General features: G+C 36.6%; 1 protein-coding gene and 1 long non-coding RNA gene across 8 annotated transcripts in view; one reads left to right on the top strand and one right to left on the bottom strand.

Moving 5' to 3' along the window:
• The window catches only part of LOC125391409 (uncharacterized), a 66,159-nt gene extending 52,284 nt beyond the window's left edge, over nt 1-13,875 (bottom strand). For 2 of the 7 annotated variants that reach the window (XR_015735150.1, XR_015735153.1), the window contains exon 1: nt 13,675-13,870. This is a non-coding gene — a long non-coding RNA (uncharacterized LOC125391409). Of the gene's footprint in view, nt 1-13,674 lie in introns of all 7 variants that reach the window. The other 5 variants (XR_007229114.3, XR_015735152.1, XR_015735151.1 and 2 more) reach the window with 5 other exon arrangements.
• Il7 (interleukin 7) overlaps nt 1-15,304 on the top strand; it is a 40,558-nt gene that overhangs the window by 22,304 nt on the left and 2,950 nt on the right. The window contains exons 3-4 of the mRNA XM_048420753.3: nt 12,891-12,971; nt 14,012-14,143. Of these exons, the coding sequence (XP_048276710.1) occupies nt 12,891-12,971; nt 14,012-14,143 (213 nt within the window). The remainder of the gene's footprint in view (nt 1-12,890; nt 12,972-14,011; nt 14,144-15,304) is intronic.

Below are 15,304 nucleotides of genomic sequence, written 5' to 3'. Positions count from 1 at the left end.
TATTTTAATAAAATACTACTGAGAACTCCAGTGAGGCCCTAAGCTATAGCTGGCCTCCATTGTGGAATGTCCACTTCTAGGTGAGCCTTGTGTTAACATATGAAACCCCAAACTTCACGGACTAGTGGGGGGGGGAAGTCATTGCGCTAAGCAAGCTTCTTCATTTTGCACAAGATGTTCAAACATAGGCTCCCTCCTATCACCCCAACCTTACTAGAGGAACACTGAACTGGAGGTAAAAACATTTGAATCAGAGACTCTGATTTGTTATTGTCCATGCGACTTTGAACAACCCATTTAATTCATTCAGAGTCTCACTTTATTCATTCATAATTAGACTTTTGATTTGCACAAAGTCTGGTCTATTCTTGTTATCACGTTATTTAACTTCAATACCATAATTAACTTTAGTTCTCCAGGTTTCTCCGCTTCATTGATGTAGAATCACGGTCTACTCTGGACTTTCGGAGAGAGCTATCCACGCAGAAAAACCTTACAATCCCAATCTACATACTCAGAGCAGTGTATACAAACTTTACGGTCTGTGGCACAGCATCAAGTGCAGGTGGCTGTGTTGCCAGGTTTCCAATAACTATGCAGTGTGTCTGCATTTGACATGATCACTGTTATCCAAGGAAACCTGCCAATTGTTGACTCATATCATTCCTGCAACATCCTTTCTTATCATCAGTCTTACATAACTACAACGTAAGTAGCACAAAGTAATAAAACAACACATTGCGTATTGAAGTTGACTCAGTAGTGGGGCTGGAAAGGCATGCCCCCCCAGTATAGAATACACATTCACCTCTGCAAAAGGGATTCAGTGTAGATACAATTTTGTAAAATTGTTTAATAACCAGTATTTATGAGTTGCTTTTTTGAGATCTTCCTTTATTTTGCATTTAATGTTAATATTTCTAGTCAATTTTACCAACTGAATTTTTATGCTCTACCATAAAACAAGTTGTATACAGGTATTTTCATAAGCAAAAAATTAGCTATATTAGTGTTTGTTACCTAAGTATTTAGTGGGGCAGCTTCATGATGATATTTTCAAGTACTATATTTGAGGAACAACATTGTAGAGGTTCTTTTTGGAGGAGAGGTCTTTGTATTTTTCCCCTTGGAATTCTCTACAATAAATGTCCATAGACACTAATTGTTAAAACATCTATTTCTCTATTTCTACTACTGTTTTCACTACAATCAACACACAGAGAATAAAATGTGTTGATTTAGGAGAATAAACTAAATGAGCAGAATAGCAACTACAGGTGTCTTGAGCTTCTCTTGACCCACTTACTCTTGGCCACAAGAGTGGGAGATTAACAAAATTCCACTTTGGCTTAATTAAACATTTTATTTGTTATTTACTACAATGTAATACACATTAAAATTTCTACATAATTTTTAGAAGAATACATTTGCTGTATACTTAATCAGTGTATTAAGTCTATTTTGCTTCTTGAATGTCAGAAAAATACTATTTATGTTCATAATAATGATATAAGAAACAACCAGGAAGATTGCAGTTTCTGCTCTCAGATAGCTGTCTTCATTACCTTAGAAGCATAGGGTAACTAATGAAGACACTTGGCGTATAAAATTTTATAGGAATTGTCTGAGCTTTTACAAATGCCTGTTATTTGTTACCTTAGCAAAAGGTGTTTATTGATGAGAACTTGTAAAGATTTATCCAAAATATTAATATATTAAACATGGTTCAGCCCACAAATTTTCCCCATATCCTTTTGGCAGAAAACAAAACTATTTGGGAGCTCATTGCCATATAATTTACACTGAACCATGCCTCTCTAGTAAGACATTGCCAGGCTGTAGTCAGAGCCTTCAGTCAACCATCCCAGCTGCAAGCTTCCAGCAAGGCAGAATCACTGCAAGCACACTTTCTCCTCATTCTGCATTTGTCCTGCCTCTTACTTGATTCCTCTCATGATTCATGTCTACCCATCACTGAACCTGCACATTTTGCGTCTCAGGCAAAATGAGTCTTTCTGAGCATTTCCTAAACAAGTGCTTCTCATTACAAAGCAGGGCTGAGACCATGCCATAGCCTGGTGCAGTAACTTCCCACTAGTTGTTCCAGAACACAAGACTAATTCCTTATCTGAAAACTATTCCTGGCAGTTTGTTTACCCCAATTTTCACCCTATATCAACTGTTACCTTTCTAACAGTATAATTAAATAGGATTGCTTACTATTTCCCAAACAAGCTATGCATTTTTGGACCACAGAGCCTTCCCTCTGTTTTCTCATTCTGGTGTTCCTGTCCCACTGTTCTCTTTCCCTATTAGTCATATATTGAAAACATCTAAGCTTAAGTTCTTTCAAAAAAAATTCATCAAAATTTAAACTTTTTTAAACCATTTACCTTGATTACTATGAAGACTTGTCTTACTGCAAAATATTAATTTATATTACATAAAATATTTTAAGGTAAATATATGCATTGGTAAATAAATAAGAAGCATCATCAATGTATGGAAGAGGGTTAAGATTTATATGCATTTTTGATAAAATTTATCTTTACAACTCTATTAATTTAGCTAAAACTTTTGAATCAAGTTCATGGATACAAAGACAGCATAGTGAATAACATATAAGCATTATAAGCTACCTTATGTGTGGATGTTAGCTATTAAGACATAGCTATGTGCCGGGTGGTGGTCACACACGCCTTTAATCCCAGCACTTGGGCAGCAGAGGCAGGTGGATCTCTTTGAGTTTGAGGCCAGCCTGGTCTACAAGAGCTAGTTCCAGGACAGGCTCCAAAGCAAGACAGAAACCTTGTCTAGAAATAACAAACAAACAAAGACATAGCTATGCATGCTACAATAGCAATAACCACTGAGGTCAGGCACTTAGTAAGAGATTAGGGGGTAGGAGAAAATCTCTTAAGAAAGTAGAGATAGAATATATTGTTACAGAGAGAAAGGCTGAAACTAAACTAGGATTAAATAGGGAGGGGTGGAAGAAAATGATAAAGGAGCAATAATGGGTAGGGACAACTAACACTAAAGATCACTTAAAAAAATGATGTTGGAACCTCTTGAGGAAGCTTTCTAAAATGTATGCATATATGAATGAATCTAAGTGAAATCACCAAATAATAGAGAGACAGTGTCCCAACTAGATGTCTTACACCACCAGTTAAAATTTCCAGTGTCAGGAATGGGTAATATCTTGTTGAGTCATTGGACAAAGGGGGCCATGAAAACTCCAAACATCACAGGTTATTGCCAAAGTTGTTTATTGTGTGCTCACCACAAACTGATAGGTAAGGCCCAATTGTTGACGACAACACACACTGTTATAGTGATGGATTTTCTACAATGTAGGATTCTGCACAGCTTATTCTCCTGACCCTAACCTTACTCCTAGCCCTTGCCCTAACCATGGATATTTTACTGTATCTATAATTTTCTTAAATGTTTCTTTCACTAGCAAAATGGATGTAAAATTTCTCTCAGTTCTTCTTATAGTTTGACACCATTTTTTTTCTTCAGTAAAAAATATCTCATTGTCTGGAAGTGCCATAGGTTATTCATTTACCTGCTGAGAGATATTTTTATTGCTTCACAACTGAGAAAATAACAAAGCCACCTTAAATCTCTGTTTGCAGCATTGGTATGAGCATGCTTTCAAATCCTTTGGGTAAATACTGAGGATCAAGATTGCTGAGTTAAAGAAAAGTTTGCTTAATTTTATAAGATAAACAACAAAACTGCCTTCCAAGTGGAAGTGCCATTTTGGATTCCCACAGGCAATAATTGAGAATTCTTATTGCTCCATACCCTGTCCAGTGTTTGGTGTGGTCTGTTTTAGATTTTAGATATTGCAAAAGTCATGAGAGGGATGTGGTATTCCATTGTTTTCTTTTCCTTTCCCTGGTGACATGCAATGTTGAACATCTCTTCATAGACGTTGTCACCCGCATATCTTCCTTAGTGAGGTGTGTGCTCAGGACTTACAAGTTTCTTACCTTTTTGAATGGGTTTTTCTTTATCTTACTGTTGTTTTAAGACTTCTATTTAAAAATTAAAAAAAATACTTTATTTGATGATTCTTGTGAAACTTTTTCCTAGTCTGCAGTATATCTTCACATTCTCATGACACTTCATTTTTTGCAACACAAAATTATAAAGTTGGGTGAGTTTTCACTTTCAATTATTTCTTTCATACTCTTAAAGGATCATATTTTTAAATTATTGCATTTTCTTTTTTTTTTTTTTTTTCAAAAGGGTGAAAATCCATAAGCACTATGGGTCTTTTTTTTTTTTTTAGTAAATTTTATTAAATTATAAAAGTTTCCATTTCCGCCCCCCTCCAAACACCCTCCCACTTCCCCCACTCCCCCCCTCCTTCCCCTCCGTCCCCCAGGGCAGTCAGGGTTTCCTGCCCTGTGGGAAGCTCCAGCTCCCTCCCCCTCCCTCCATTTTCAAATATCAGCATGGAAATGGTCATCTAGGTTTCCCCTATTCATAGTCTAGGAGGACTTTACTCTAGTGTTTTCTATCACATCATGGTTTACTTGATTTTATAAAAGGTATAATATTTGTTTTGGGGTAAGAATGTCACCCAAAACCACTTGTTGGAATGCGATGCTGTCTATGTTTATTACCTTTGCCACAGATTAGCTCCCTATTTTCAAATAGGTGTACTTAAAAGGTGCTTGCACTTGGCCTTCTTGTTACTCTTTCATCTGTGTCACAGGATAGTGATGATTATCTTTCTAGTGTGTCTCCAGATGAGGCCATATCTGCTCTTGAACTTTGTTCTTCAATTTTGTTTGCTATGAAGAGTCCTTCTTCTCAACATAAACATTAGAATCAGTTTTTTAATTCTCAAAAAGATTCAGTGGCATTTTAACTTAGATTATATTGGCTTTGTAAAGTAGTTTGAACTTGGAGCAGTCTTTCCATGTATGAATATAAGATGTCTCTCTCTTCACTATTCTTTTCATATCTTCTGAGTTTTAAAAACAGTTTTTTAGATATAAATTTTCTTTTTATGATATAGGCCATAATATCTCATTTTAGGGATGTTACAATAAAATGAGAAATATATTTACATTATATTTGACTGTTTTTTGCTAGTAGTCATTCATCACAGAGGGTATTGGTGTTAGGATAGTTTCAGATAACAAAAGTCATAGATATTCATGTCTCTCACATAAAATGAGAAAATTTCTCCTAGCCCTAGATTTTTTAGTTTCTAATGGACAAAATACTTATTTTGTATATATTAACACAATCATAAAAAGTTTCATTAATCTGTTGATATGATCAGTTACATTAATTGGTATTTAAATGCTAAATCATCTTTGCTTGGTTAAATATTACTTGAATAGGCATATTTTTTGTACATTATAGGATTTAGCATGCCAGCGTTTTTTGAGAAGTATGCATCTAGGTTCATGACACATTCTTCTATAGTTTTCTTGTAATGTCTTTGTCTAATTTTTGTATCATGGTAATGATGTGGAACGTACTTCTGTATATGTGTTGCTTATATTGGTTAGTGAATAAAGCTGTTTTGGCCAATAGCTTAGCAGAGTAAAGCCAGGTGGAAAATCAGAACAGAAACAGAGAGATAGAGTAGGAGGAATCAAGGAGATGCCTTGTAGTTGCTGCAGGAGAAAGACACTAGAACCTTACCTTACCAGTAAGCCACAGACTCGTGGGAATTCATAGATTACTAGAAATGTGTTAATTTAAGACGTAAGAACTAGCTAGAAATATGCCTGTACTTTTGGCAAAACAGTGTTGTAATTAATAAAGTTTTGTGTGATTATTCAGATCTGGGCAGCCAGAAAAGAAAAGCAGTCTCCATTTACATGGTAGTGCTAACCGTTTAATGAGCTAGGAGAGACTCCACTCCTTCTTTCACCTAGAATACATGGCTGGCCACTAATGGAAGTTTTTCCTTTAAGATTTGGAAGAAGAGTCAGTAAAACTTGAGAACAGTATATTCTAGAATATTAATAATTACATAATATTTGAATTAACTAAAGTTTATTCAAATCTCTCTTTTGTATATGAGTTGCAAGATTATTTTATACAAATTACTTGTTTATTTCATTTAAACTGTTAATATGTGGACATAAAATTGTTTATGACAGTTTTAATGTTGATTGGCTCTAAGTAATTTAGCCTTTTCAATTTGGTATTAATTTGCATATTCCTTTTATTTCTTAATATGACTAGAGGTTTATATATTGAGCTTTTGATTTAGGAAGAAGGGTATCTACTTGTCACCAAATGATTCGTTGAAAAACTATAGTGTGTTGTATTTATATGGCTTCTTTGGTTGATTTTATTCTTTTTGTTCTCTAAAATTTGTTTCCTTAGATACTTTAGGTTTAATTTACTTTATTGTCAGTTTTCTGTTCAAAATATGAGGTTGATTATAATGCTCATTATTGCTTTTATCTATTCCATGATTATTTTTAGCACTGTACTGTCCATATTAGCTTAGTTTTCCTTCTGTGGATAAATAGGTACACGCCTACATATGACCTTTCATTTGGCATTTACAGTATGGGATGCATCATGAGAACAACCTATTTCCTTAGCTTTACTTCTAACTCACTATCTTTAATATGTACCTATCTGTTTGACAACTGTTCTTGCTGTTTGACATAATCCCAAGTTGCTTTTGGTCATGGTGTTTAATTACAGCAATTAAAACTCTAGCAAAGACACCAGTAAGACATTATTCAATAACAAGACGACAAAAATCTGATACTCACTCAAATACATACTTGACCTCTTCCAATCCAAACTGGTATATAGTTGACAGTTGACTTGTACTTGTAGGACTTAGAAAAGGTTTCTTAAGAAACCTTTGTATTTAACATGTTCTTCGGATTGAACAATTTGACTTTTCCTATTCTTTTTTTAAGAATGCTGTGTCTCTTATCTACCAGATATGTTCCCTTCTTTTGATTTGTTTTTTATTCAGCCACCTATTGCTATGCCACTTTCACTCCAGAGGAAGCTAATTGTAAACATTGTTTTCTAGGTTTTGCGTCCCTCAACCCCTTTATTTCTCGGCAACTTGTGGTACGGCACTTGGTTGAAGTGCTCAGTCCTGAACAAGCCTGAAAGGAGTTTCTAAGTAGGTGTTCACGGCACTTGTCTATTGCTATGATAAATTCCGTGACTAAAAGCAACTTGGGACAGAAAAGTTTGTTTCCGTTTACAGTTGTAGTTTATTAAGAAAGGGAAATTGGGGCAGGAACTTAAGACAGGAACTTGAAAACAGGAACTGAAGCACAGACCATAGAGAAATGCTTCTTTCTGGCTTTCTCCCTGTGACTTTCTCAGTTTGATTTTCTATAAATGCAAAGATCTCCTGCCAAGGGTTGAAACCACCCAGATTGAGCTAGTCCCTTGCACATCAAACATTAATCACTAAAATGCCCTAGAGACATGTCCTGTAGACAATACAATGGAGACATTCTCAGTTCTCAGTAGAGGTTCCACGTCTCAGCTAACTCTATTTTGTGTCATGTTAACAAGATTTTTCCATGGATAGGTTGTGATGATGATAATCAGAAATTAAGAATATTTTTGTAGAAAACAAATTTCCAAAAGCTAGAAACAAGTTTAATATTGAGTCTTCCATTTCTTTGTAAATACTTTGTATCCCAAAGGTCAGTCTCAGAAAGCAAACACAAGGAAGCAGCAAACAGGCACCTCAGTACTGACTAGAAGCAATGAAGGCAACAGAATACAAGTGCTTTCAGAGTGCTTGTGGCCATGAGGAATCGGTGGAATCACTATTGCAATTCTCTCCTCGAAAGAAGAGCCAAAAGAACTAGTCTATGCTGGAAAATACAATAATTGGCTAACACAGCATCTGGCCTGCTGACAACCTTTCTCTTCACTCCCTTTGGTTTTGGTCAGTTAACTGATGTCTGACAGCAGCTTTTACTATTATAAATAAACTAGTGAGGCACCTTGAGAGTAAATACTCAAGTGTTTATCAAAACCTGATGATTACAGGTAGGCCAACATCTTAACTGTCTCAAGGCAGATGTAGATCCAGAAGGTTCTCCCATATTCTAACCTTCAGAAATCACAAAGCTTTTATTATTTATGCTACCTTTACTGAAATGTATTATGCAGTGATAGATCATGAACCAGCTGCTTCCTGATGCTTGTCCCCATACAGAAAAATCAGAAGAGGCCAATTTCAAGAATGAAGTGTTCTCTGGTCTAATCTGTTTATGTCTACAACTGAAGATCCAGTTTTTAGGTCAAATCCAATATTTATGAGCAAAAAATATATTTTTCTGCAATAAATTATGTCATTCAAACATACCAAATTCTAGTCCATGGAAATTTATGGCAAAGGAGTCCTTGAAAATGTGATTAAATCAAAGATTTGGCATGGAGAAATTACACTGGACAAATCAGAGGAACTCTGCTATGTACTTATAATACATCTCCCTATAATACAGAAACCTGAGACACCAGAGACAGACACAAATATAAGGCAGGAATACTAGGGATGTTGGCAAGCAGCAGTAGATATAAGAGCCAGATTATGGATCCTTCCTTAGACCCTTCAGCCAATACTTTGATTTTAAATTTCTTATTTCTAGGAATGGAACAGCATGCATTTCTATCTTTTTTTTGAACCAACATGCTTCTGGTAATTTGCTAGAGCAGCCACAGGAAGTAGGCCCATTCCCCCATGAAGTGGGAAGCACTTCTAAGTATTAGTTGAAAAATGATCAGCTTTAGCCTCCACTTAGAAAGTCAGAAATACTATTTATTGATTCTTCCAAAAATGAAGTACAAACACAGTGCATAAGCAAAGTAAACTGGAAGAATTTAAGTAAAAAGATTAGGGCCAATGAGATGTTTTAGTGGGTAAAGGTACTTACGTGTAGCCCTACAGACATGAGTTCAGTCTCTGGGTCACACGGGCGATAGGAAAGAACTCGCAAGAGTGCTCCTCTATCTTTCAGACATATGCTGTTGTAAGCACACAAATGTACTCTCTTACATGCATACACTGAGCAAATAGATTACCCAGAAAAGCAGTAGAAAATGCTAAAACTGTTCTTAACATTCTTTAAGAAACTAACATAAAAGGAGCCCAGATTAATACAGTATTAGAGAAGCAAAAATTGGAAGAATGTTGAGCTCCTTAGATTTTCAGGAAAAAATAAAGACTAAAATATAAATGGGAAATTAGAGCCTCATATCATGTCAATGCAAAATAGAAAAGCACACTGAAGCAAATTAAAGAATAAATATACTTTAAAATTATATAGAGGGTATGTCCTATGATCAGTGTTTGTAAATAAAGGTATACCAGGCCCGACCATGCTGTTGTTCGGAAGATTGATAACAGTGACACTTTGGACAAGAAAAGTCAGTTAAATGTTTAAGTGTGGTTCCATAGGCCATTGTAGTAAAAACATGGAAGACAGTAGTGATGAGGACAATTTCAACTATGCTGGCATTGCTCAAGGAATTTCAGGGAGCACCAGTTGCCCTAAAGACCATTCTTGTGATATTTTGGCAAAGACTATAGATGCTTTCTGCCCTTGTCAAAAAATCCACCTGAGGCTAAATTGAAGAATTTTGAATTAATAGCATTGGCACAGGAGATTTCAAGATGGTGTTGTATCAACCGTGCCAAGCGATCACTCACGCACATCTACAACGAAGAGAAGAAAGCACTGCAAAGAGAAATACAAAATGTACAGTTTGAGGAGGAAAAAGGAAGCAAGAAATTTAGTACTGGGTCGCAAGCAGATGAGAAGCTGAAAGGCCTGGTGCTGAAAGGAATAAAGAGAGTGGTAACCTCCAGGCAAGACCCCGTCCCAGCTAATCCTGCAAAAATGTGAAAAGAAAGGTCTGAAGGATTTCCTTGGCTGAACAATAATGGAAGGTTTATGCAAATGTAATTCGAGGAGGAGCCAGGTTCCAATGCCAGCAAGTAGGAGAACTTCTGGCTTTACAGTCAGATTCCAACCCCAGCAAATGGTAGTTCTGGCTTTAGAATCAAGAATAATACAGGAAAGGGATTATAGAATCTGCCTCCGTGGTTTAGAAAAGCCATTCAGGTGAGGCATGTGGCAAGGGAGTCCTTGCATAGAGGCCCAGGGAAGCCATTGCAGAAAGCTGTGAAGGTGAAGCCTGGATTGTGATGGAGATCCCAAAACGCTGGAGAAGCTACAGCCTGGGGTACTTGCCAAGAGGAGAAGTAACACAGGCTATGGAACCAGTCCAGGAAAGATAAGGCTGTTTTCAGTCAGCAAAGCTGGAAGGTGTGGGAGATATGAAGAGCTATCTATTCAGCCCTTTGACATTGGGAAGAGATATACAGAATTTGGAGTTTGCCCTGCTGGGTTTCAGACCTTTGGTCCAGTGGTTCATTAATATGTTCCTGTTTCTCCCTTGTGCTCTGGTAATATATGTTTTGTGCCACTGTGTGTTGGAAGTATGTGATCAGTATTTTGATTTTTGCCTTTACAGGGTTTTACAATTAAGAAATTGCCTTAAGTCTCAAAGAGACTCAGGACTTTGAATGTTAAAAGTCTCGAGGCTCATAGACCATGGAGACTTTTGAAGTTGGACTGGATGCACTTAACATTATGAAGTGGCTGCAAGGCTATGGGGACTGGGGAATGGAATATGGTGGTTTAAATGAGACCAGCCCATGGGCTCATATATTTGAATATTTAGTTCCCAGTTGGTGGAATAATTTGGGAAAAATTAGAAGTTGTGGCTTTGTTGGAGAGGTGATGGAGGGCTTTGAGGTTTCAACTACCGCGCCAGGCCTAGTCTCTGCATGCTGCCTGTGGATGAGGGAGGACGTAAGGCTCCCAGCCACTACCCAGTGCCCTGTCTGTCTGCTTCCTGCCATGATTGTCACGGACTAAATCTCTGAAACTGTATCAAGCCCCTCACTTAAATACCGCTTTTTATATGAGTTTGTGTTGATCCTGGTGTCTCTTCACAGCAACAGAAGAGTAATTAAGACAAGAGGGTTAAACAAGTATTAGAAATAAAACTGAAAGGTACAACCTAATGAAATCAAAGACCTTTGCTAGGAACAAATTCAAACAATAGCTCACAATGTTTTGGCACTTCTGTTGTGGGTTTTCCGAATTTAAAATAAAGTTGGAATAATGTTGAAATGAACCAAAATGCCTATAAGAATCTATTATGTTGGTATTTGCTAAATCACAAGAAAGGAACTTTCTCTTTTGCTGTGGATTCATATTCAGAACTGCTATGTGTTGTTTATTTAAAAAACGCAGTGGGAAAGAGAAAGCTGCCACATAACAGAGCTCAGAAAGGAAGAGGCAGGGGGAGGGAAGAAACAGAGAGAAGAGAGGTGGGCAAGGTCCCCCCCCCCATTTCTTTTTCCAGACAGGGTTAAGGTCTACCTTTTCAAAGGGAACATCATAATGAGCCAGGCAGTGGTGGCGCAAGCCTTTAAACCCAGCACTTGGGAGGCAGAGGCAGGCAGATCTCTGTGAGTTCGAGGCCAGTCTGGTCTACAAGAGCTCGCTCCAGGACAGCAAAGGATACACAGGAAAAAAAGAAAAAAGAAACCAAAAAAAAAAAAAAATTCAAACAAAACAACAACAAAAGAAACATAACAAATGTACACAGGAGGTACTCTTAGTGGCTACAGTTGAGGACGTGTCCTGCAGGACCCCAGGGGCAGGCCAGTACAGATGCCTGAATACTAAAACTCTAGATGGCCTTGCATAACAGCTTCAGAAGGCCGCTCTGACATCTTATATGTTAAAAGTATAGTGCCATCATAGTTAGTTCTTGGTCAAATTTGTGGCAAGCAAGTCAGTCAGTACAGCATCCTCTTTTGCAGGCATAAAGAGCTGAATTGTATTAGTTTTCCAGAGCATTGGCCTAACCAAAAAGGATTTTAAAATACTCTTATGAAATTTGCTAGAATGCTTCAAGAATTTAACTGGGTGATGTATTTCATATGAGATTTTGTATGTTTGACCAAAGAAAACTGTATATGGGATTTGATTAAATAAAAGTTGATAGAAAAATGACTTAGTAGACAAATAATTTCTTACTATGTTTATCTATAATTCGAGGATAGTTTTAGGAATTACATGTCCTGCAACTGTCATGTTTCGAGTATGAACTACACACTGCATGGCTAGCACAGACACATCGCCAAAGCATGCTTTTCCAAAGGTGAGACGTTTCCATGCTCGAAGAAGGCAGTGTGACCCATGCGCCAAATACTACAGGAAACAAGGTCACTGTTCCCTAATTAGCTTCAATTCAGGATTTGCAGAAAACTTTGAACAAGGGCCATCAGTAAGTGCAGAATCTTTAAACAATTATGTGTTCAGGCACAACTTCCTACGGATAAAACAGTAAAACATCTATTTAGAAGCCAGCAAAGCTCTCATCCTTTGTGCAAGCAAGAAGAACAAGCTACACTTTCCTGAGTGGCAGACAAACATCGCAAGCCCTTTACTACTTTTGCCCTTGCTCTGTTTACTGTATTTACTATATATACAGTAAATATTACTATATTTGCCACAATATCAACCAGACTAAAACCGTCTGGAGTCTTGGAGAAGTACAAGAGCCTGGAATTGCTAGTTTGTTGGACAGAGCTAGTTCAACTTGTTCTTAAAAGTTACTGAATCTTATTTGAGGTGATCTTGTACATGTTTTCTTATTTCTCATGTAAAGAAAACTATTTTTGATGCCTAGTTAGAAGAATCAGGCTTATGAAATTTGCTTTTCATAAAGTGTTCATATTAATACCAGATATTAAAATGTCATTTTGCAACTACGTTAGAGACATTTTCAATGTTAACCATATTGTTTTATATTATTTATTACAGGATAAAATGACAGGAAATGGTAACAATTGCCCAAATAAAGAACCAAACTTTTTTAAAAAACATCCATGTGATGATGCAAAGGTAATGATAATTTGGAATTTATCATATGAGCTTGATTTTATACAAACTTGTTAGATAATTAAATAAATGCCATAATCTTTTTATCTTAGTGACAGGATTATCATTCATCTATTATATCATACTGTGGTCTATTGTATGTTAATTTTACCAATATCCTGTCCATGATAGATTAAAAAGTAGATAATTTATTCTTCTACTTTCCTGTTTTTCACCTTGAAAATACTAAAAACTCTGAATATTAAGGCACAAATGTCTCCCCCCCAAAAAAAATGTATGAAGAAAAGGTCTTGTTAAAGTGATTGCAATACACACACACACACACAGAGACATACACACACACAGAGACACACACACACACACGTCACTACTTTTAGACAACTTGAAATTTTTATTTTTAGTATTTGCTGGAGTTTATGCCCAAATCAACTCAGTTGGTCAATTACAATGGGAATAAAACCTTTTAAGTTTGTAATTTTCCCCTAAAGAAAAAGAGGCGTTCTTTAATACTCTTCTTACAAAACATAGTGATTAACACCACAGTATCACAAAACCATCATTTTTTTTATTTATTAACTAATTTATCAGAAAAGCCTATGGCTTAAGTTACATGGCTTTTCTTTTCTTTCTTTTTTTTAAATTTTACTATCAGCTATTCTTTCAGAACTCTAATTTTTAAAAAGGGTAGCAGAAAACCCGTACATACCTTGCCTCGCTCGTGTCTCCAGCAGCCTTCTTCTTTGGTTATCCTGTTAAAAGTATATAGTCTTGCAATGTGCTCCCCACAAACGATAAAGTCACATGCACGCAGTGGAGAAACGACTATTTAAAAGCCAGATAATCATTAAACCAAAGTGTAGGCACTTCATGTTCTGATTCCTCAGAGCCAAGCAGTTTCATTCCTGTTACTTGGCAGTCACGTGATTAACCAGAACAGAAAGCTGGGGTGGAGGTGGGGTTTTACTAAGTGACAGGGCTCTAGCTTTATGTTAATTGACAAACTAAAAATTCTTACACAGCCCTTTTGATTTCTTTTCTAATAGGAAGCTGCTTTTCTAAATCGTGCTGCTCGCAAGTTGAATCAATTTCTTAAAATGAATATCAGTGAAGAATTCAATATCCACTTACTCACAGTTTCCCAAGGCACACAGACACTAGTGAACTGCACAAGCAAGGTAAGCGTAGATTGTTTACTGTGAACCAAATATCTATCATACCTGTTAGGATGATGTCATTTCCTTTCAAAGGGAAGCTCTCTTGCCCTGGCTACAAAGCCAGAAAGCCCTTTTGAATCTGCTCAAAAAGACTAACCAGTCTGAGACATTGAACAATGAGCATGCTGGGTGATGGATTCTTTCGCATATTTCCATTATTGTTGTTTTGATCAACATACACATGGGAGCAGAGGCAGTAGGTGAGTTTGCATACACTGGGCATTAGGAAGTCCTAAGCATTCCAACTTGAATTATAAAATTCAAAGTACACAAATATGTGAGACAGAAACAAGATAAATATGCAAAGAGCCTGGGACTAAGAATTTAGAAAAAGAATCTCCTATACCAGTTTAGAATATTTTAATCTGCAGAATCACAGAAATAAAAACAAGTTTGTTTGTTTGTTTGCGCCAACTTTTCCCATGTTATGTATTGTTGTACATGGTGAATGGTTGGGAAATCTCCTCACAAATGCTTACATTTCTTACAGAAAATGATGGCGTTTCCGTATATAATCTACACATATACTCCTATATGCTCTAAATTGCAAGTGGGCTTCTTAAAATGCTGACAGGAAAGTAAATGATAAATATTTAGTTGTTTTGATGTGTGCAGTTTGAAGAACAATGACAAGAAAGAGTGCACACATGTTCAGGGCCATCCCCTCAGTCTTCAAGCATACTCAAATTGCAGTGTATTTGAGGACGCAAAACCTATGGCTGTGTACTATACCGATACTAATACCATGAAGTACCAATTGAACTTCTCCTATCCAATTATAGCAACTTAGTCAAGTGTACGTCCATCGGTACTTTAAGAATGTTCTGTTGTCCCCGCTGAAAAGATTAATAAAAAGTTTCCCCATATCTATCTTCAAAATCTCTCATCTACTCTTTGAAGTTATTTAAAAGCTACATGCTGGTATTACTTAAGCATATAACTAGTAGAGATATGAATTTGTGACTAAATTAAAAAGAGATGAGATCAAGACGTAGCCATTACTACTGTGTCACCACCAGCTCTTCCCTCTTTGTGACTTAGTATCCTCATTTCAGGACAGAGGTGAAATCATCAAGGTCGTAGGGTTATCAAGTAAAGAGAATAAAGTAAAATATGTGGAGT

Source organism: Myodes glareolus, chromosome 16 (assembly GCF_982192425.1).
Source record: "Myodes glareolus chromosome 16, mMyoGla1.1, whole genome shotgun sequence".
In the NCBI taxonomy this organism is placed as follows: domain Eukaryota; kingdom Metazoa; phylum Chordata; class Mammalia; order Rodentia; family Cricetidae; genus Myodes; species Myodes glareolus.
Note: the sequence above shows the minus strand (reverse complement) of the source record. Positions and strands in the feature narration are given on the sequence as shown.